The sequence below is a fragment of the Dicentrarchus labrax genome, unplaced genomic scaffold, assembly GCF_905237075.1.
Source record: "Dicentrarchus labrax unplaced genomic scaffold, dlabrax2021, whole genome shotgun sequence".
Taxonomy (NCBI): Eukaryota; Metazoa; Chordata; class Actinopteri; family Moronidae; genus Dicentrarchus; species Dicentrarchus labrax.
The window spans coordinates 29,232,785-29,255,356 of record NW_026136718.1 but is presented as its reverse complement, the minus strand read 5'-3'; the positions used below and the strand labels follow the sequence as shown (position 1 = coordinate 29,255,356).

Sequence of the window (22,572 nt, the reverse complement as noted above, 5' to 3'; positions counted from 1 at the left end):
TCAAATGAGCCATGTGTTGATTGCCACAACACATGCTCATGCAGTTGCTACCACCAGGCTGTCAAACAAGCTCTCAGCGACAGAGAACCTAACTTTAGCTAACGTTGGTTGTTGGTTTTACAAATATGGACTTTTATTGTTGAATTTCTCCGAAGTGGTGCAGTAAAAATGCTTGATATTAAGTATACTTGTAGTCTTATATGTGTAGAAGTCAAATATACCATCCATAGCGAGGAATTATTGAGCAATGTGTTTTTACAGTAGCTCAAATATGAGAAAAGATGCCACTTGGAGATACAAATATGGAACTTTTGTTTTGGCATTTCTCCACATTGGTGCAGTAGAAATACTTGATATTAAGTATGTTTTTTTATTCATCATGGTCGTATGAAACACTTTAATGTAACATATTTTATTTTAAATGTAGGTTCGAATTATAGCTTACTGTTCTTACTACCTTTATTTTGAAAACCGGAAGTGAATACGCTGTTTCTCCGCAATTACCATAATGCTGAGAATATAACACACATATATATAAATGAAACACTTGAAATTGTGCAGCTGATTTGACCACGGAGATCGGAGTCAATGAGCCTAGAGGCATACGCACAGGAAGCACAACTGCCTGTGCTTAACCTAAGGTTTCTCGTGAGCACGAGATACTTTCTGGTGCTCACGAGAAAGTATCCTGGAGCATGAGAAACGTTTAATTTTTTTTTTCCCCCCATATCCCTTTAGGGGCTCCGTAGAATTGAACTGATAGTGCACAAATGACAAAGAAAAAATCAAATAATCAATCAAGATGCTGTAAAGACATTTTCAGATCAAAAAGTGCAACAATGACCCACAGCCAGCCAGCATGAGCATGCAAAGCCCTTTTCAGTGGCCCTTGGGAAAGCAAATACTATACAACACTACAATACTTATCATGTTATATATTACATTAGTGTGGCCCTATAATTACAAGCTGCTAAATTAGATTAGTGATAAAACAGATTAAAGGACCAGTGTGTAGGATTTAGTGGCATCTAGTGGTGAAGTTGCAGATTGCACTCATTTAAATACTGCTTGCGTTCCAAGCAGAGGTAGGATTTAACAAAGTACAAATACTTGTTACTGTCCTTAATAAGTTTTTTCAGGTATCTGTCCTTACTTGAGTATTTACGTTTCTGACTTTTTCCTTTTACAACCTAAATTTGTACACAAATCTGTACTCCCGATTTTCCAAACAGGCTTGTTACCTCAGTTTTAAGACTGAAACAGATCACGCATGACAGAAAAAAGACATAACAAGACAAAACAAACAAGAGAGGAAAGCTTGACCCTATTCAAAGTTTCAGTTACCTTTGAGCAGAAACAGCCGATAGAAATGTCCTTCAGAGAAGTACTTTTTACTTATATACTTTGAGTACATTTCAGAGCCTGTACTTTTTCACTTTTACTTGAGTAAAGAAGTTGAATCAGAACTTCTACTTTTACCAGAGTCCGGTATCTGTACTTCTACTTGAGTATAGAATGTGTGTACTTTTGTCACTTCTGCTTCCGAGCTTGTAGGAGAACTACGATGGACGAGAAACTCGCAAAAAACAAAAGGAACTATCTAGAGCCAGTATTTGGTTTGTCTGTTCTGGGTTACTGTAGAAACAGGGGCGGACTCTGTAGAAGAGGACCCACTCACTCTGAAGATAAAAGTGGCTCGAAAACACAACAATTCTGATTATATACTATTGAAAACACCTATAAATATCATTCTATATTCTATTCTACATGTTACACACTGGACCTTTAATGTTGACATGATTCAATTCAATTAAATTTTATTTGTGTAGCGCCAATTCATAACAGAAGTTATCTCAGGACACTTTTCAAATAGAGCAGGTCTAGACCGAACACTTATAACATTATTTACAGAGACCCAACAGTACCACCGTGAGCTAGCACTTGGTGACAAGGGCAAGGAAAAACTGCCTTTTAAGAGGCAGAAACCTAGGACAGACCCTTCGGCTCTAGGTGGGTGGCCGTCTGCCTCGACCAGGGGGACAATGAGCAGTGATTATAGTAATAATAGTAACTGTAGTAATAATACTAGTAATAATAACTATAAGTAATATTAGCAATGACATGATGTTATGTCAAATCTCCATCTACAAAAAAAATGCGCACAATTCATGCTGAGTGGTCCTCGTGCTGTAACCAGTAACCACATGGCAAAGAGGAAACCAAACCGCCATAATCTGCACACAATATGGCAAGCAAATCTGACAGGCCTTTTCAGCCCAGTTGGACAACGGATGTTTCACAGCAAAGTTGTGTACTTTGCTGAGAAAATGTGGTGTCAGACGTTGAGTGTTATACTTAGCTTCAAAATTACGCTTGACAAAAACTTAAAAGATGAGTCAGATAAAGCTGCGTCAATCAAGATGGCAGTGTTGAAACATGCTAAGCAAAGGAAAACACTGTGTACCTAAAAAAATCAGATTACAGAGGGCAGCTATAATATTTTGGAGTGCATTGCTGAATGTGGGAACACATTCACAGATGGAGAATACGTAAATGAGGATATTCCGTCAACATAGCAGAGGTTTTGGTTGATGGACTTCCAAATAAAAGCAACATTATATCCAGATTATAGATTTGAAGTGTTGAAAGGAGCACTATTGAAATGACATAAAATGGACTAAACCAGCTAACCATTTGCACTGACGACTGGTGAATCTTTCATTGGCTATTGTTGGTTTAAGCTAGTTTGCAAAATCAATATATAGCATAAAGCTCTATTGCCATCTCGAATTATGCAGGACAGGGTTAATTAGTGGCTATTTATAACAATGGTGGATCTAGATAGACAGTGGTGTGGGGTGGACAAGGCCTGGCCGGGGTTGCTGATTAGTAGCTGTTTGTAAAAGCAGTGGGGCTAGATAAGCAGGGATGGTAATTCAAAAGCCAGTAGCCTCAGCAGATACAATGTAGATACAGGGCTAGGTGAAGCTCCCAAGTATCTTCCTTTTGCTTAGGTGGCAGAAGAAAGACAGCTTAAAGGTACATTAGGTAAGGGTTAGAAAATGGTGTCTCCTGTCAGAGAGCTCAGCAGATTAATGATGGCACAGCCTGATAACAATTGCAGGGCTTAATGATAGGTAATTTAACATGAATACTGAGCTTCCATAACACTTCTCACCCAACTAGAATGTATAAAATCCATAAAATTTGATCTGCATGGAAGAACTACACAAGTTTGAGCTGGCCTCACAAGCAAAGCCACTGATCGCATTAACAAGCTTGCATTATTGTACGAGTGGTGAGGAACGATGCAAAATGTTCTGTGCTATGTTAAGGAACCTGTTGGTGCTGCAACTTTACTTGTATAAATAGCTCAAGCCAAGTTCAAGCAACAACGCAGTATGAAAGACAATCTGCATATCAAAATGGACAATGCAGTTCTAGCTGTAGATGGAACGCTTTATCCATCCCATGCTGCCTTAGTTACTGGTTGCTCATGATAGCTGACCGTGTCAACTCAAGGCTGGCATCTTCCACCACACAGTTACTCTATCACACCATTCCTATACAGTACATAAACACAGGGTGACATTTTCAGAATGCATTTAAATCATAAACCACTAGCCTTACCCGAAATAAAATAATCTAAATGTAGAGAAAATCATTTAGATTTTTTAGATGTGTTTCTGGCGTGTTTATTCAATGTCTAAACCCAATTTCCACCGAAAATGCTCTGCCTTATTTGAGTTGAAATCTCACCTGTGCACCATGCTCTCTACGCTGGGCACCAAAGGAAAATTCCAAATTGTTGGAGCGCTGCTTGCTCTGGTTGTTACGCAGCCACAAAAACAGGACCCTAAATGTCCAAAGAGAATAAGTCTGTTCAAAATATTTTTTGATATTTATTTAGTAGGAGAGTCTATTTTCAGTGTATTTAAAATACCTATTGTGGCTGCGTTAGCTTCTTCGAAACAGCAGTCGGTGTGACAAAAGCCAGTCCAGGACAAATTTACAGTAACAGCAGGGAAACACTGGCTCAAACACCATACTTCATGCACCTTGGAGGTCCATGCCAAATCTACAGGCAATTCAAAGATGAATACAGAAAAAAAAGAATATATATGCTGTGGGAAGCCTTAACTGAAGGAGTTACAGCACTGCAAAGAAATGCCATGAAGAAAAAGGGCCAAGAGCAGAGCACATGGGGCCAGCAGCAGCATGGGCTTCAGTCAACACGATGGCTGTGAAAGGTTATAAAGGGGACAGAAGAAGACATGGTGGTACCTTTAAACTGAGAAGGTGGGAAGAGTTGCTGAACCAGCTCCGACATGGTACCTGGGTCAACATTAGAGACACCCAGAGAACAGCATTAGGGATGTACCAGTATCATTTATTCACTTACAATCCAATTTAACATCAGTAAACTTCAAGCAGGGGTGGCAGTTGAAGGTTGCCTCATAGCAAGGTCACAGGGCCTTTCGTGTGTGGAGTCTACATGGATTTTTTCCTCCGCGTGCGTGTGGTTTTTGTCCACTTGCACCAACTGTCCATAGGTATGATAGGCTCCTTTTTGCCCAAAGAATGGAAAAGTCAAGTAAAGAGAATGGATGGATAAACCCAAAAATGGCTACAGTCTGTGATGCATTCAGCCCATTCTTCTCAATATAGGTATGATACTACCACTGGGGGTAATTCTGTTAGTAAGGATATGTTTGGATTTCATAGTTAATGTTTGTCTGTATTAATCATTATTAAGTCGGAGATACACTTGCTATTTAACCATAGGTTTGCTTGGTGGACATGTTAATTTCTGACAATGCACATAACCAACGATCCAATCGTACATAGGGAACCCAAGGCAGCCATCATGCACATGTCATGGGTCAAAATCCATAGCCATTGTTTCATGTAAAATGCATTCTAAGAGGCCGATCAAATAGAGACACATCGCCCTTTTCCTATGGTACGGCGTGCCTGGTGTGCGGTCCCCTGTTGCGCTGTGCGTTGTAGTTTTCAAGCTGTTTTTAGACCTGCATGAAAGTTAAATTATGTGTCACACCACCACACTTGGCCTAGACACCCAAAAAAAATCAAGCAAGAGGTGGGCATGACTACTTTACCACCTCCTTCCTGTTTTGATGCTGTTAAATAAGCAGGTAAATAGGAGCAGGGGTTTAGTGAGGGTAAACCAAAGTAAACTCAGTTATCCACCTCTTTGAAAGAGGTCTATTTGTCAATTTTTGTACTACAGCATAACCCTACTTAACTTCAGAGTTTACAGAGAGTCCATGATCATAAAAAGACCAAAAAACAAAAATCAGAGGGAGTTCCAGGAAAGTTTTGAAATTAGTTTGAGGTGTAACTTTAGGCTGCAGTAAGTATCTTTTATAAAAAAAAATTTTGGGTTGTTGGCTTGAAAATAGCTGATTGTTGGGTCTCATTCCCAACATCGGTATTTGACAACCTGGGAATGAGACTCAACAATCGACTATCTTTCTTGCTGGTGATTGGTTGGATTCTTGCAAATATCATTAGAAGCACTAGGAAGAGCCAGAGGAACCTGATTTTTGTCTTTCTAATGTACTACTATCAGGATATAGTGAAAGTTTTGTTGAAAAAACCTGCTGCTAATAGTAATGATATTGCGGTAACGCAGTCCATATAATAACAGTCCATACTCTAAATTTCGAATTACATTTTTAATACATAAAATTATTTACATTTTGTTTTTCGTGTCTTTGGTCTATATTCAGTCAATTAATTTAACAAAGAAGCAGAAATTACAATAATAATTATTAATATTAATATTATTAATGATTTTGGTGTGGCTCAGGTTTTGGAAACTGCTATGTCGTAAAATGCGGGGGCTCTCCAGCTCTGCAGGTTTGTGATACTGAGAAAGCTGCAAGCGGAATACCAGAGGGCAAGCAATCAGCAAGTTCCAAACAGAAACGTTTTGAACGGGCACTGCACTACTATAATAAATATCTATTTTCCTATCCCTGTCAAGGTCTGCTATTATATTGGTCCTTATTCTCACCAGTCTAAATCTAAGTACTTCTGCTGGGATTCAGCTTACACATTAGAAAAAGAGTCATTAGAAAAACACCTCATTAATTAGCGAGCAGGAAACACAGGTGCGAGTATGGGCACCTCTAGGCTTGCCAAAACTCTCCTTCAGCTGTGACACTGACAGAATTCCTTCACACACAGGGGGCAGGGATCAGCTAACATGATATAACTTAAGCACCTTATTCCGCAGCTGCTAAAACTAATGAGATGGAGTCAAGAGCTTCTCCGCACAGCAATTAAAAAGTAGTTAGACAGCAAGTCGAATGAGTACAGGAGCAAGTAACAAACTTTTCATGTCAGCCTCCATGTTTACAGTTTGACGGGCGCAGAGAGGTCATTTCAAAGAGACTAAAGAATGAGTATCCCCAGAGAGCACCCGGCACACTGCAGCTGGTAACAGTACTGTATTTTATGTCGTTAGCTGAGCTCTTAGTCCTTCGGTTCCATAACAGAAAAACATTCAGGAATGGTTTACTGGACACCCTATGCTTTTGCACTTTCATGTACTCAACATCCATATTTGGTTCTGATCTAGTAAAACCACAATCCTGATCTACTGGAAAACTCTAAAACAGTGGTTCCTGACCTGGAGGTCCTGACCACCACTAGGGGTTGCCAAAGCTTCACAGCTTTAGAATAGAATATGACAAAAGGAAATTGTTATTTTAAAAGTTTAGATTATTATTCAAGATTAAAAAATGTATACACAGGCAGAGAATTGTATAAAAATGTTTCTACAAATATTCATAGGAAATAATCTGCTCAAAACTCATCCAAATTGCATTTCACACAAACTTCCTGCAGTTATTATGTTCACTGTTTGGGTTCATTGTACAGTTGTATCTGTTGTTCTTTACAGTTATTGTTATACATTGAATAATATGAAATATTATATATGATATAGTTTATTTCCTATTAAGCACTTTTAAACAAACTCAGATTCATAAATGGTGGAGTCCAAGTCATGTGACTCGGGTCCACACCTCTTACACTTTTTCCTGTACTGAGGGTAAACAGTCTGATTGTATATGGTTTCTTTGCTTGTGCAGCATTCCCCTTTAACTGACTTCAAATGCCAGCAGATGACGTGAGCATGTTGATGAATGAGAAAGTACTGCAATATGAAGTAGGATCGATCACTTCTGACTGTAAGGGAGATATACTGAGAGGGAAAGTGACACAACTGAGAGCTTAGCTGAACTTCATTTAGTCTTTATTTATCATAAAAGCCTATTTCGTTTTATAGTTGTTACGGCATGATCAATACAAGTTCTCCCAAAAAACCCATTCAGCGAGACTGAAAAATGCAACTTTATACAAGTAAAGTTAGCTTCATTAACCCAACCAATTTTTAAAGGGTCAGTGTGTAACATTTAGAAGGATCTATTGTCAGAAATAGAGGTATGCATGTTTTCATTGAGAGTATAATCACCTAAAAATAAGTTTAGTCTTTGTTAACTATTAAGTTCAACCCTAACCCTACCCTAACCACAAAATAACCCTAACCCTAGTTCTTTTGGCATTGATCTATTTTAACAAGGCCATTTTCAGTGCCGTTCTCTTTTTTGCGTTTGGGAGTACCTCACCAGCATTGCTGTACGCAGGGTTTTAGAATCATCAAACTTACGGGGGGGGTTGATACACTTGAGTATCGCGATATTTTGATTTGTGATATTGTATCGACGATCAAAAACTATTGTTTTTTGTGTTTAAACCATCAACATTTAAAAGATGGACATCACATCTCCGCTTCCCACCACTGTATAAAAATGAAGCAAAAATGTCCCGAAGTCCTGCCCATGGACGACTTAATAACAAGAAGGACTCAACTGTCATTCATGACATGAAGCCCCTTTTATATAGCTTCAAATAAGTAATTAAAACCAAAGTGAACACTTGATCATACATCAGAGGGACAGAAACTACTCATTTGACATGCAATCAAATCTTTTGCTTTGGCCCATGTCCCATGTCTTATCAGCTAACATGGATGCAGCGGGCTTTATGACCTATACTGTTTTGGTTTCACTTTTGGAGAGCTGTCATGTTGTCCATCTTTATACATGTTGATGGACGACAATGATGATTTTATGCATATGGTGGTTACCTAAAATTAAATTTTTTTAAATCGGCAATATAACACCTTGTTTACAGTATTGTCACATATCGCAGTATGCTGAATCGTAACCCTTCTATTGCGATACATATCGTATCGCCACATTTGTGCCAATACACAACCCTAGTCGAAATCCTATTGAAGACATTTTAAGACAGACATCCTGTGTTAACACCAAGGAAAAAGTGTGAAATGACATGCTGCACTGACTGTCCACCTGGCATTCATGAGTGAGTAACCACATTGTAACACTGGTAACCCAGGCCTTCTAGTCACATACAATCTCCCTGCGGAGGTAAACGACACTTGTTTGCGTGTTGTTTGTGCAGCTGTCAACCAGGCACATACGCCAAACAAGACAGCTAAAATCTTTCCAGCAACAGGCAGGTCATCTCTGAGAAGAGAACAAATTTGGTTGGCAATCTAAATGCAGACACATGCCTGAAAATAACACTGAGTGGAACAAAAAGAGGCCAGTATAAACTGAGAGAGAAATGTGTGAAGTGTCTAGTGAGGTTTGGTGCACACTGAGAAGGAGTAGAAAGAGAAACCTCAGGAAAATAATTGTGCTGATGCTCATCAAAGAAATTAGCACTGAGAGTGCTAGTGAAGAGAAACAGAGTGTAGTAGTTTATGCTTTGCCAGACAAGCAGAGGGAAACGTGTTCTGAATTTTATATGGGGGGTTATAAATAGGAAAGGAAACTGTCAGCATATCCTATGATATCATACTGCCTCCCAATCAGCAGCTTAACAATAGGAGAGAGGAGCCAATGAAAAACTCTACAGCTAAGCCAAAGCCTGAGGTTACAGCAAAGGTTCCAATCAATTATTTGCTCATAGTAAACAAAGAGAACTTATCTAACATCTCTGAGGTAGATGAAGAAAACGTATCAGTCTAGAAATGGTGCAGGGATAAAAACAAAGACTAAAGAAAAGAAAGAGGATGTATTCAAGTTAGATAAGAACATGTTTTGAGTATCAAACACCTGCCTCCTGTGATCCGGTGAACTTCATTTCCTGTCCTGATTAAACATGAATATTTCAGTTTCTTTACATAGTTTCAACATGGGTACTTCTAAGCCTTTTCTACTGCGGGAACTTAACAAAACATAATGTGACAGGTTCTGCTTTTGAGTTCCTAGATTTGGGCACTGGTCAGGAGGTGATACGGACTGTAAGTTCCAGGTATCTTCAGCAGTGCTGATAGGTCAAACCGATGTGTCGTCTCAACACAAGACTACAACAAACAAAACAACAGTGACCACCAATATAGTACTGCATCTGTATCAACAAGGACAACCAATACTCAATACTAAAATGGCAAACATATGTTGGACAAACCAACATATCCGAGTCCATGTTAGAATTTGGGGAGAGGGGGATCATTCAGAAGGAGTTGAGGGCTCAGCATTTAGAAAGCAAAAGGTAGAGAAGAATAATTTGCAGTGTCTAACAGACATGAGAATACAACAAACAGTGCAGGGCAGGGAAAAAACAGACAAAAAATTCACTGTAACAGTGTTCAACATGCTGTTGAGCTTTGGACCCACAGCGTCACCTCATTTGACAGGCATGAAATGACACCCACCCTAGCTGCGATGTCCTTGATGTGGGGAACCAATCAACCCTTCCTAAGTCCCGCCCCTTTTTGCTTTGTGCTTCAAAAAACAGTTGAGCAAGTGTCTGTCAGAACCTCAGTCAACTTTCTTTATGTGCTAGGCTAATCTATGTTGAAAAGACAAGCACATTTTGAAGATGTTAAATGGTAAATGGTAAATGGACCTGTACTTGTATAGCGCCTTTCTAGTCTTCCAACCACTCAAAGCACTTTTACACTACGTGCCACATTCACCCTTGCACACACATTCACTCAGTGATGGAAAAGTCAAGTAAAGTCAAAGTATGGGAGTTTGCACATCCAGCTGAATAACACCTAGCCTCAACTGCCGTATCTCATGGTCATGGAAAGGTAGACGATGAAAGTGTAGGCACTTGTACCTTCTCATTCTGTTGCCACCATTTGGAAAGGCACAAACGCGAACCATTTCTTCTCCACAGTAGATCAACAACACACGTTATTCTTACTCCAAGCTTCTTCCCTTGTGAACACCTCTGATCTCCACTCATTTCTTTTTCTGCGTTTACCTGCAACAAGAAATCCCACGGGACTTCAGCGCGAGAGCAGTCCCGCGCTGAAGTCCCGCGCTGAAGTCCCGTGGGATTTCACTTGTTGCAGGTTAACGCAGAAGAAGAAATTGTTGCAGGAAGTGTACAAATCGGAGAGCAGTGTGTGAAGACATGGACATTTTTGAGGGGGAAATAAACTTTTTTTCGTTGCGAAGGCATTAACTCCGTGATCGATTATTTTGGGCTTTCAGTGAAGCGAGCGGTGGAAAAACAGGTAGGCAGTACTGTTTTGTACGGTTTCTGCACAACGTATGAGTTGAAAGGCATGTTGTACTCGGTGACCTCTAGTGATCAAGACTAGGGTAAAAATCTGCCGAGGTTCCCCTTTAAGGCTAGTTTTTGTGGCGTGCTTGGGTGTTTTTCCTCATTTCAAACGGACTACAGTTTTCCTCTTACCGCAACATTAATTTGGCCACAGCACAGGCTAAAATACAATCAAAATTTCCAGGACAACATAGATCATTTCCAGGATATTTGGTAATTTAAATCAATTTCCAGGTGTTTCCATGACTGGAAAACTAGTTTCTAAATTTCCAGGGTTCTCAGGACGTGTGGGAATCCTGGTGACTACGTCGCGTTTGTCTTTTAACAGTCTTCAAACTGTGTTTGTCTTTTCAACATAGATTAGCCTAGCAAATAGCATACTAAATACAGGAAAGGAGAATGTTGACAAAGGTTCCGACTGAGACTTGCTCAACTATTGGAGCACAGAGCAAAAAGGGGAATGGTCGATTGTTTTAAAATGAGGACTGTGCCGTATCCTGAGAATTGCTATCTAGTTTCCCTTCAGGGTTGTGGTTGGATTAATGTAAAGGTGAGTGGAAAAAACAAATCAATGGGAAAACACAACAATGGTGCCAGAAGTGCTCTGGATTCTCCTTCGGCATATAAAAACCTGTATCAGCTACACTTTTTCTATTGTTGTTTGTCCCACAATCATTTTCCTTACTACCCTTCTAAACAGCACATACAATTACACTGTTGGCCCATATTTTTGCCTTTTTAAATGGCAGATATCCAAAGCAGTTTGCAAATTGTCACAGTTTGCAAAATACAGTAGAAACACAAATTAGTACCGATAAAAGTTAGTTTGCAAGCTGTTAGGGTTAAGTTAAAAACAGAAAAAACAGCAAATACTCTATATATATAAGAGTGTTTCATGAGTGAAAAAAAAATGTACCTTTCAAATTTGATCATTTTGTGACTTATTTTATTTTTTGTATCGTGGGTTTTGAAAGTGCTCTATAAATATTATTATCATTTTAGCATCAACATGGTACATGCATCTTATGTTCAAGAAGTAGTCCAGAAACAGGTCCATTTACCATTTACACACAGACACACAGACAGACAGACAGACACACAGACAGACACACAGACAGCAGACACACAGACACACACACACACACACACACAGACACACAGACAGACACACAGACTGAGACCTGGTGGCACAGAGGTCATGCTGGCCTGGCAGAATGTGATTACCTTTGCCTCCCGTCCCCTGGCCTCCAGGTTTATTGTAGAGATAGATATCACCGTCCGGCAAGTTGCCGCTCAAATGAAAGTAGTGCTGCAGACAGAACAGGAGAGCAAATCAGTCCATGGAATCAAACCACACAAGTCAGCATTTATTTCAAAACATCAAAACATCAATGAGACTTGTCAAACTGATTTTAATGCCAGTTTTGCAGAGCTGGGATCTCGGATTTATTCATTTTTAATCCTGATCAGTTTAAACAGAGCTGTTTGTAGTGCACTTGCATATGACAAACTGTCATCTATCAGTGCAGGGAGCCATTTTTGATTTGCAGGCAACAATGTTTTACACAAATCATTCAAAGTAATTGGAGGACTTAGAAAAATCAGGCTGACTGTTTATTTAGTTTTTTTTTTATTACCCAGGCTTTTTTACTGCTGCTAAGACACTGGGCACACCGCAACAGTTTCTAGGATTATGTGTGAGTGAGAGCTATCAGAAACCCACTTGTGATGAGTGATTTGAACAGTTGGTCCACAGATGAAATGGGAAACTCTTTCAGAAAATAGAAAAATAGAGGTTTATTTTTTAACTTCGAGCAGAGGCAGCAGGGGTGCTTCCAGAGTTTTTTGACTGAGGTGGCACAAGTGGGGCACTGACTTATGCAGTGATGGCATGAAGTACCGTATGTGTCTCACATTTCTGTCATTCCCAAATTTCTGCAATTCCATCACTGTTTATGGAGCCCAGCTAAAATATTCAAATACACAAAAACAACACAAAAAACTGCATTCTTTTTGCCCCAAACTGCATGGGATTAGCATCAAGTGGGCATGTCTACAAAAGGAAGAATTGTGGGTCACAGGATGAGAAAATAGTCATGCCAGTTTTAGCATCACCAAAACTTAACTTTTAAGAGTTCCACCCCGCACACGCTAGACAGTCCGGAGTGGAAGTCAAATGTGGCTAGTGCCACCCCAGGCCCTCCCTCTGGACATGAGCCTGGGAGGCAGGCTAGCTAGCTGTACATTGTCAGTATGATTTTTTTTTTTCTTCTTCTTATTTAACTTCTTCCAGTGTGAAGTCATTGGTAGCTTATAAAGCTATGCTTTCAGGGTAGCTTCCCCGTCACTGGCTATCATAGCCTGTTATCTGTGTTCGATCTACTTTTATATAACCCCCCTCTAATGGGGTATAAGCTGCTCCACTAAAGACACATAACAGTTAGCATTCAATAGTACAAATATGTACCTGGAATATTGTTCAGTATAGCATGTTTCGGGCTAGCTAGTGTGTTAACAGCATTGACAGTATATATAATGGACAGAGCTTTAGGGTCAGTGAAGGAAGTCAACACCAAAGTGTCTTAAATCTGCATTCTATGTAATGGCCAGCAGGGGGAGCTCCAGAAATGAGTTTATCGGGAATACAAGATTGTGTGTGACCAGGCGAGCCACTATTGTTTCCTGCTACGGACGAGTTGAAACTGCACAGCCAAGAGAGCAGCTCACCTCCCAGTACATCACCTCTGCTGGCTCCGACAAACTGTCACGGTGATGACCATAATGCCAAACTCAAGGCTTCAAAATGGTACTCAACAACCCAATGGGGGACACGATTAACAGTTAGCTCGCCACTTACAGTAGTTCACAAATTAGCTCTGTGAGTAGTCACTACACCACCACGCTTCTAGCACCACCTATTTCGCAGCAAAACTACAAAATAAGACCCAAGATGTAATAAAGCTGAATTTTCATGAACTCATTCTGTCTGTATCTCAAAAAAAAGGTTTGATATTCAGAATTCTAGTTATTTTCTTTTCCAGGCATTTATGTAAAATGTACATTAAAGAGCCAGATACACATTACACTCAACACATCCTGTTACATGTCAAACGTCTGTCTGGAATATACCTTGAAGTGGTGTGCCGTGTTGCTGTCTGTGTACTTGGGAACATGCAGGAAGATGAGGAGGTTCTGCCTGAGGTAGTGAGCCACAGCGGGCAGCCAGGGAAGGCAGTACTGGGGGAGGCTGAAGTTCATCACCTCAGTGGCGGGAGATCCTGATGGCTGGATGAACTGACCAGACAACGTTTAGTGAAGGCTTCTACCCAAAGCAATTTTCAGTAGCACTCAGTGCATACAAGAGTTTTCAGGCTGCCCCAGTGAGAATAAAACCCAGAATTCTGGAAGTGTAAGCAATTTGTTCACTGACCCACACAGGTACATGTACCCAGAACTACAGATCAGCCACAAATAAACTCACACAAACCCATTGCAGTGCTTTCCCCCCCCAAATTTTTCAATACAAATTACAGCAGACATAAAAAAGCAATTTACCTCTACGTCAGCCGGTGTCAGCTTGCAGTTCCTCACAAGCATGACAGTGATGATGTCCAAGGTGGTTTCATCCAGGCGCTTGCGCAGCACCTTGACCAGCTCATCTGTGATCTCTGGACCTAAGCAAACAATGAACAACATCTCTGTATCACCCTCATGCTGCAAATACACATGTTCAGGCTAGTATAATACACATGTGGTTGGATTTTGGTGATTGAATGGCCTGAGTGAAGCAACAGACATTAGATGTTATTAAGTTAAGTATGGAATCTGATTGTATTGCAACAGCTAGTCTCCATTCAATGGTACAGTATAAAGCTTGGAACAAAAGCTAGCAGCAGAAGTTGAGTTCAGATTTTTTCTTCTAGAGATTCTTCTACAAGAATAAACTAACTCTTTACATTCCCTGCAATTTCCACATTATATCCACTATATTTTGCAGGACAGATGCAGAAAAGGAAGTGAGCTGCAAGGGTGTTATTCTTGTCTAACCATCAGGTCAAAGCTGAGTCACTTTTTGGCCTTTTGAGCAACTTTTCCACTCATCTTCTGTGTCCATACATGTAGTTTGGTCCATTTTAGTCCAAAAAAAAAAAAAAAAAGTAGTAGTAACACAAACTCTATTTGCTTTTTAAAATACTGTTTTAAATGTATGATAATCTTAACTCAAGGTCAATTCCCTAGAAATGTATGGAGCTTGTAACCACATCTCATGGCCTTCAGGCAAATTATTACTTTCCGCTTCTGCATGGGTACGCTTCGGTCAGCATGACATCAAGGGTGCATGCAGCCCAACATTTTGGAGCACACGCACAACACATATAAAGCGCAACAACTACACATGCTCCCTGGCTCAACAGAGAGCAGCTGTGGTAACAAACTACAGAGTGAGTGAAGAGAGAGAGCGCAGAGAACAAGGCAGTGAATCAGTTTGATTGTTTCACAGCGGTTATATTCTAAAGCACAAATAGACACTGCCACACTCCCGCACAACCCTGCAGAAGGTGCTAGATTCTGAGTGAATCTGGCCAAAGCTGCACTGTCTGCTGGGTCTCTGTGCTGTGTGTACCTCAGCCCTGCCCCCATTCAAAGAGACACTACATCATACAGTCTCACGGTCAGACCACACTAGTGTTAGTGGGGTGCGCCAGTGTGTAATGCCAGACAGACACGGACCCTCAACTGTAGTATAAATGGAACTGAGAGTGCGTCCGTGTGACTGGCACAAGTGCTCAGCAGAGTTTGCTCTGTTGTTATGGAGATAGCGCAGTGGTACTCACATGACCTAGATATTTCTCCATTTCAACTGTGCAAACTCCATCCACTGATAAAAGGCACGAGATGTGGTTGAAAGCTCTGAAAAAAGCTGGTAAATGGACCCAAAGTTAACTTTCTTGATTTCCAAATTAAGAGTGAACTTTCATGCTCAGTTATGAAAAAATGCTCCCGCTGTGTTATACCATGTTAGGAAGTATTTGATAATTGTTTACAGTGCTGTGTATTATTTTAACTCCAGTATTTTCTTCTGCTGACAAAATACAAAAACACAACAACACTTCAAGGAGGAATTCAATACAGCTATCCAGTGATGCTGCAAAAAAAGTTGAAAGTACAGTGGAGTGAGTGGATGAGCAGACAAGGATTTTAATGAGTCGTGCTTCTGAGAAGCCACTGATGTAATCCATGCCTGTCTTAGACAAGGGAACTATTCCAAGTACAACAGTGCCATCAAGGTGCCCACATGGGGAACAGCAGCCTGTACACCGGCAGTGATCAACAAGGCCCACATATGAATATTATGAGGTCCAGACCAATGACAGCAACATGAATAAAGGAAATAGTGTCCATACTAGAACAAAATTTAACAAGTTCAATAGCTCAGCATAAAATTGTGCCTATTCAGGAAGACAGCATCTGTTTGCCTGGCACTCGCCTGGGCTTTATATTGTGCCTTGAACAGGGGCTCAATTCAATTCAATTCAATTCAATTCAATTCAATTCAATTCAATTTTATTTGAATAGCGCAAATTCATAACAGAAGTTATCTCAGGACACTTTTCAAATAGAGCAGGTCTAGATCGAACTCCTTAAAACATTTACAGAGACCCAACAGCTTAAAAGCTGTGCCTGCCACACAGAGTTACTAATCCAGCTGTTTATTGGTCAAGCAGCTGCTGTATAGGTTTAGTGGTGGACTATATGAGAATGAATGTTTCCTGTAAATTCCTCTCTGAATTCTCCATTCTCTTCTTCTTTCTCTGTAAACCTTGAGTAGAGATAATCTTGGTATGTCAGTAATTGACAGTGACAACTAGTTGTCATGGTAGTGATATGACCTTTCTTGTGACTGGGCTGGAGTGAACGCACAGACAGGAACTGACAATAGCTTGACTCCTTCAGACTATCTATCTCAAAGACTATGATGGAGGACTGGAAGGATCATGGACTTTAATACAATATTTTCTGAATCATTACCTTGTCTGATCCTATTTACTCTGAACTCTGCATTGTGTTGTGTTGTTGGCTTAATGGCCCTGGCAACCAATCTATGTTGTAAACTAAATGTGTACAATGTAATGTAGGTTGCAAATTAAATCCATCTAATAAGTACGAAGGCAGCTTTAATCACACTAGCGAGGCTATAACACAAGGAAATATATCTAGAAAACATATCTACATCCGATATATCAGCTAATAATAGCCCGCTGCTGATATATCAAGAAAGTACATTACAGAAGTGCCAAACACATGTTGGTCTCCATTACATAGTTGGCCCAGAGCACTGGAAAGATTAATATCAACTGTAGAATGTCTCAATCACTACACGTTAGTCATCATTTTAAAAAAATATCACTGAATCAAGTTCCTCCACGATTTTTATTTTGAGGATTTTTGCCGCCTAAAATGCCTGATTTCTTTTCTAAAAAAATGTATGTGTGCATATTGCAATGTTTCATATAGTTTACATAATTATATGCCTAGACTTACTGCAGTTTCGAAAAAGATCCAAGCCTTCACCCGAACTTTAAGAAGCCCAGCTTTATTCCAATCCTATGGAAGCCGCAAACGACCATGGCTTACAATTATTTTCTTTAATGCTGTTTTTGAAATCACAAGTTAATTTATCTTGAGAAAACACATTTATAATGAGAAAATGATTTGTTTTCTTGAGATCACGGCATGATTATGGAGAACTCAAAAATGAATGTCTGTTTCATTTGATCACACTGGATTTCAGCTTTCAAAATTACTGTCATGACTCTCAGGGAGGAATAATAACGCAAGTGAAAAGAAAGGGATTGCAGTAAAGGTTTCCTGGAAATGGGATGCAATACTGACAAAATGTATCAAGAGAAGAGTGACATTTTTTTTTTAAAAGGGCCCAAGGATTCTTTTCATGCACTTTTTCTGTCTGCTGGCTCATTTTGGTCAGTATGAAAATAATTAATTAACTGGCATGTCGTATATCCTTCTTCCATTCATTGTCCATTATGTTGAACTAATGCTACATCTATAATATGTCATCCCTGAATGCCAGCATGGCACTCCTGATCTCTGGTACACATTATTAATTAACACATTAAGTAATAAGAGGAAATGTCCTTTCGTGTTCTCATGATAACGGTTTGATTATTTCGTTATCTTGAGATAACAAGCACGTTTCCTCGAGATGACAATTTATTACAAAATAAATAAATAAATTGTAATAAATAATAATAATAATGATTTAAAAAATGAGCATTTAATTAAAAGCACACCTCCCCAACTGTTAAGCATGGGGGTGGATCTGTTTCGTGGTTGTGTTGCAGCCAGTGGTGTTGCAAAAATTGCACGGGTGGAGAGATGAATGGATTCATTTACTTCTAGGCTGGATGACTGCAACTCTTTATTATCAGGTTGCCCCAATAAGTCCATTAAAACGCTCCAATTAATTCAGAACGCTGCAGCACGAGTACTGACAGGAACTAGGAAAAGAGATCACATCTCTCCTGTACTAGCTTCTCTGCACTGGCTCCCTGTAAAATGTAGAATTGAATTTAAAATTCTTCATGGTCAGGCCCCTTCATATCTTAAAGAGCTCATAGTACCCTATTACCCCACTAGAACACTACGTTCTCTGAATGCTGGGCTACTTGTGGTTCCTATAGTCTATAAGTCTATCTAAGTAGAACAGGAGCCAGAGCCTTCAGTTACCAAGCTCCTCTCCTGTGGAACCAGCTTCCAGTTGTGGTTCGGGAGGCAGACACCCTCACCACATTCAAGAGTAGGCTTAAGACGTTCCTCTTTGATAAAGCTTATAGTTAGGGCTGGATCAGGTGAGTCCTGAACCATCCCTTAGTTATGCTGCTATAGGCCTAAACTATCAGGGGATTTCCCATGGTTCACTGAGCTCCTCCCTTCCTCTCTCTTTCTGCACTCATTCATGTCCCTTTAATGCATGTTACTAACTTCACTTCTTCCCCGGAGTTCTTGTGCTTTCTTGTCTCGCAGGTTCTTATCGATCCTGGTGGAGCCTCCTGCCATGGTCCTGCTAGATTGCCATTGCCAATACTGTTGTCACTGTGCATCTGTCTGTCTGTCTCTCTGTCTCACCCCAACTGGTCGAGACAGATGACCACCCACCTAGAGCCGGAGGATCTGTCCTAGGTTTCTGCCTTTTAACAGGCAGTTTTTCCTTGCCCTTGTCGCCAAGTGCTTGCTCATGGTGGTACTGTTGGGTCTCTGTAATTAATGTTTTAAAGAGTTCGGTCTAGACCTGCTCTATTTGAAAAGTGTCCTGAGATAACTTCTGTTATGAATTGGCGCTATACAATACAAAATTGACTTGAATTGAATTGAATTCCACTAAATATCAGCAAACATCACAGCAACTGTAAAAAACTGAAGCTTCTACAACAGGATAATGATCCTAAATGTACCTTGAAATCCACCATGGACTACCTCAAGAGAAAGGTTTTGGAACGGCCATCACGGTCCCCTGACTGAAACATCATTGAAAAACTGTGGGTAGATCTTGAAGGAGCTGTGCATGCAAGATGCCCCAAGAATATTGCAGAACTAGAAGCCTTTTGCAAGGAAAATTGGGTAAAAATCCCAAATACAAGAACCAATAGACTTCTAGCTGGCTACGTTAAGTGTTCGCAAACTGTGATATCTACCGAGGGGGGTTACTTAGCACTAACAATGTAGGGTGCCCAAACCATACACATGCCACATTGATGTTTTCATTTATTTAATTTTTTTGTTCAATTTATGAAATAAAATTAAGTTGAAAATGAATGTTTGCTGCAAATATTGTGTTTTATGTTCCATACCATCAAGAGGCAGTGTTTACATCTTTTCAATGAAAAAATTATTATTATTTGCCAAAGGGTGGCCAAAGTTTTGCATACAACTGTATTGCAAGCATGGCTGTTCTCGGCTTCTGTACAATCTTTATAAGAATAAATAAATTAAGTTACAACTCCGAGGGAAACAGGGCTGAAAATGAGAATATGAGCACTGAGCAGAAACACAAACTGTTCTCTCGACAATATACAGAGTACACACTAGTAGGTTTTTTTTTGCCACCAACAAATAAGAAACACCATGTGTGCAGTGTTATTTCACACTGATCTCAGTTAGTCAAAACACAAGCACTTGACTGAAATGACTTCCTTCTGACACACTGCATACTATTGTGTCTAAAACTTTGCAGGAGCCTTTTTTCCACAGCCATGTCTGCAGAAGTAGGTGACAAATGGCTGCTCTGTCAGTGGACCGAGCCACACTCACTGAGAGCAGAAGTGCAGCGGAGAATGTTAGCAAAACTGTCTCCAACTCTGGCTGTTTTCCACCCCCTTGTCACCGCGCTGTCAGTGCAGTGGAGCGGCATCATTCACCGCCTCGTTCAACGGAGGAGTGCAGAGCCTCGCTACAGGCCTTCCTTCGCGTTGACAGCAATCCAGCTTCGAAATGCCTCATCCCACAACACCACGAGCAACACGATTAGCCAAAAGCATTTGGGGAGTTATTGAGAACTGCTTTACCATTTATGCATGATCTGCCTCACTCTTCTTTCTCCCTTTTCTACAGCCAAAGAGAGCTGGGACCCAGCTATGTTTGTTTACTAATTACCCACAGATGGAGGGTGACCGTGTAAATACCACTGTGAAATGTCAATTTTTGAATTAATGGCATGCAGAGCTACAGTAAATATATGCATTTTATCCTCATAATGCTGTATTTTGCCTAAACTACTGCCAACACCCCAATTTCCCTCTCAGTGATGAATAAACAAACTAAGATTCTGCAGCCATGGTGGTTATAAAGAACTAAATTGTATGATGGATCACATCGATCATCACAGTCCTCCTTGCAAGTTACATGAGAGGTACTAAGTGAGAAAAATGAGGAGACAAACAGTGGGTTTGGAATGAATCACGGAATTGAGTCAACCAATGGACAGATCAAACAAATCAACACCAATGCTAATGTTAGCATGGCAACATGTTCACAATGACAATGCTAACATGTTAACATGTTTATATGGTAATGTTTACCAGTTTAGTATAGCATGTTAGCATGCTGTACGAAATAAAATAAATCGCTGAAAAAAGTATGGCCCCTGAAAAGTCGATGATTCGTCGCATCAGTGGAGGTAGTTTTAAATCATTCCTTGTTTCCCACACACATCCAAAATTGCAGTTGCACACACTTTCGACAAAACACAATTTGGAATCAACTAGCTTCAGTTTTTTACAACGTATGGATGTGCCACAATCTAAATTTTTAACAAAGCTAAATTTTTTTCCAGTTATATGTAACCACTTAAGGTAATCATGCCTAAACATAATGGTAGGTTTTCTTGCTATGTCGATGACACTCAACTCTATATAGTTGATGATCTTGATCACCTGAGCCATCTTTACAGACTTGAACAATCCAACATATGAATCCTCGAGTCGACTCAGTAAATCACTGAAGCTCTCGTTATTGGTCATTAACTTTATTTTAATATGGGTCTTTGAGTCTGGTCTAACAAACAGGTCTCTATAGACCAATAGAAGTTTTTACAGAATTCTGCTGCCAGAGTTTAACTGAAACAAAGAAAATAGCTAATTTTACTGCTGTTCTAAAGTTACTTCACTGGCTTCCAGGTAGTCTTGGGATTATATAAATCCAATTATGGCTTTCCTCCTTGATCCATAGAGTCCCTACTGCTTATAGCTCACAGACCAGAGGTGAATCTGCCTTCAGCAAGAAAACTGTATGCCTATAAAAATCTTGGTTTTACCGCTGATTTCTTCTTACTGCTCCACCACTTTTGCTAACCGAAGAAAATGCAAATCATTATCAGCCCTTCATGTTTCCCAGCTCTTACCTGCATTTCCCACCCCATGCACCAGCAACAGGATGTGCTTGTCTACCTGTCCAACTGGCCGAGAGCCATCCAGAGAAGACCTGGAACCCTAAAGAATGAGATAACAAAGATGTCAACAATTTGTTACTAGCCGTCATGACTACACAACTAATCCAGGTTGAGAATGATTACACAGACTAAGCTTTGACAAACAGTTATTAGGTAGTATGTTTCATCTCTGTGTGAATTATTTATGCAGGGACTTGGCATTCTATATCGAAATCCTTCCCTCGCCCTACTCTTCCTATTCACCAATCTACTTAACTGGAGATAAGATGAGCAAGTGAACATGGACTTCTGAATCTGTTTTTCCTCTCTGCCTCTGCAGACAACAAGTCAGGAGAATTCAATTCTGCAGACTGCACTTCATGTTAGCATTTACACAGTAACCCAGTTCCTGCCCGCTCCACAGGCATGGGCCAGTGTGGAAATATGGTGGGAGTATGTCGAGAATGACTTCTGCTGCTTTATGTAAGTGCTTTAAAAACTGTCCATCAACCCCTGCTAGAATGAGCCTGTGTGGGTTGCAGGGGAAAATATGCCATGGTTTCCTGCCTTATCGCCTACATGCTGTAGCCGGCAGCTCACAGTTTAATTTCCACTTCAGAGCATCAGATAAGTTGCAGAGAAGCACAGGGTGAGAATTACAGTCATTGAACTAAAACTTTTCTGTTATCCATTGTACTTTTGGTTACACACAACTTCTGGAAGTTACTATATTAAGGAAAAACGTGAAAATGAAATGAAAATTAACTACAAACATGTATTCTCAATCAGTTTCCCTTCAACTTTTAGAAATGTCACCAATGTATGTAAATTGCTTCTTTGTTCTTTCTTTACCTAAATTTTAACATCTTTATTTCCTGGTTCAGACGCTGCTTCTAAGACAATATGGCACGGGTTTGTCAGAAAAAAACAGGTCAGAAAAGGGAACACTGCTCCACCTTGGCGTCATTACAGTGATTAGAGCGGAC

The 22,572-nt window shown here is 40.1% G+C and overlaps 1 protein-coding gene across 11 annotated transcripts in view; it reads right to left on the bottom strand.

The window, feature by feature from the left end:
* Nucleotides 1-22,572, bottom strand: part of szt2 (SZT2 subunit of KICSTOR complex) — a 117,416-nt gene that overhangs the window by 53,847 nt on the left and 40,997 nt on the right. For 7 of the 11 annotated variants that reach the window (XM_051377725.1, XM_051377726.1, XM_051377727.1 and 4 more), the window contains 4 exons: nucleotides 21,560-21,647; nucleotides 14,197-14,315; nucleotides 13,771-13,935; nucleotides 11,866-11,950 (listed from right to left, as the gene is read on the bottom strand). In XM_051377725.1, coding sequence (XP_051233685.1) covers nucleotides 11,866-11,950; nucleotides 13,771-13,935; nucleotides 14,197-14,315; nucleotides 21,560-21,647 — 457 coding nt within the window. Of the gene's footprint in view, nucleotides 1-4,284; nucleotides 4,336-11,865; nucleotides 11,951-13,770; nucleotides 13,936-14,196; nucleotides 14,316-21,559; nucleotides 21,648-22,572 lie in introns of all 11 variants that reach the window. The other 4 variants (XM_051377722.1, XM_051377721.1, XM_051377724.1 and 1 more) reach the window with 1 other exon arrangement.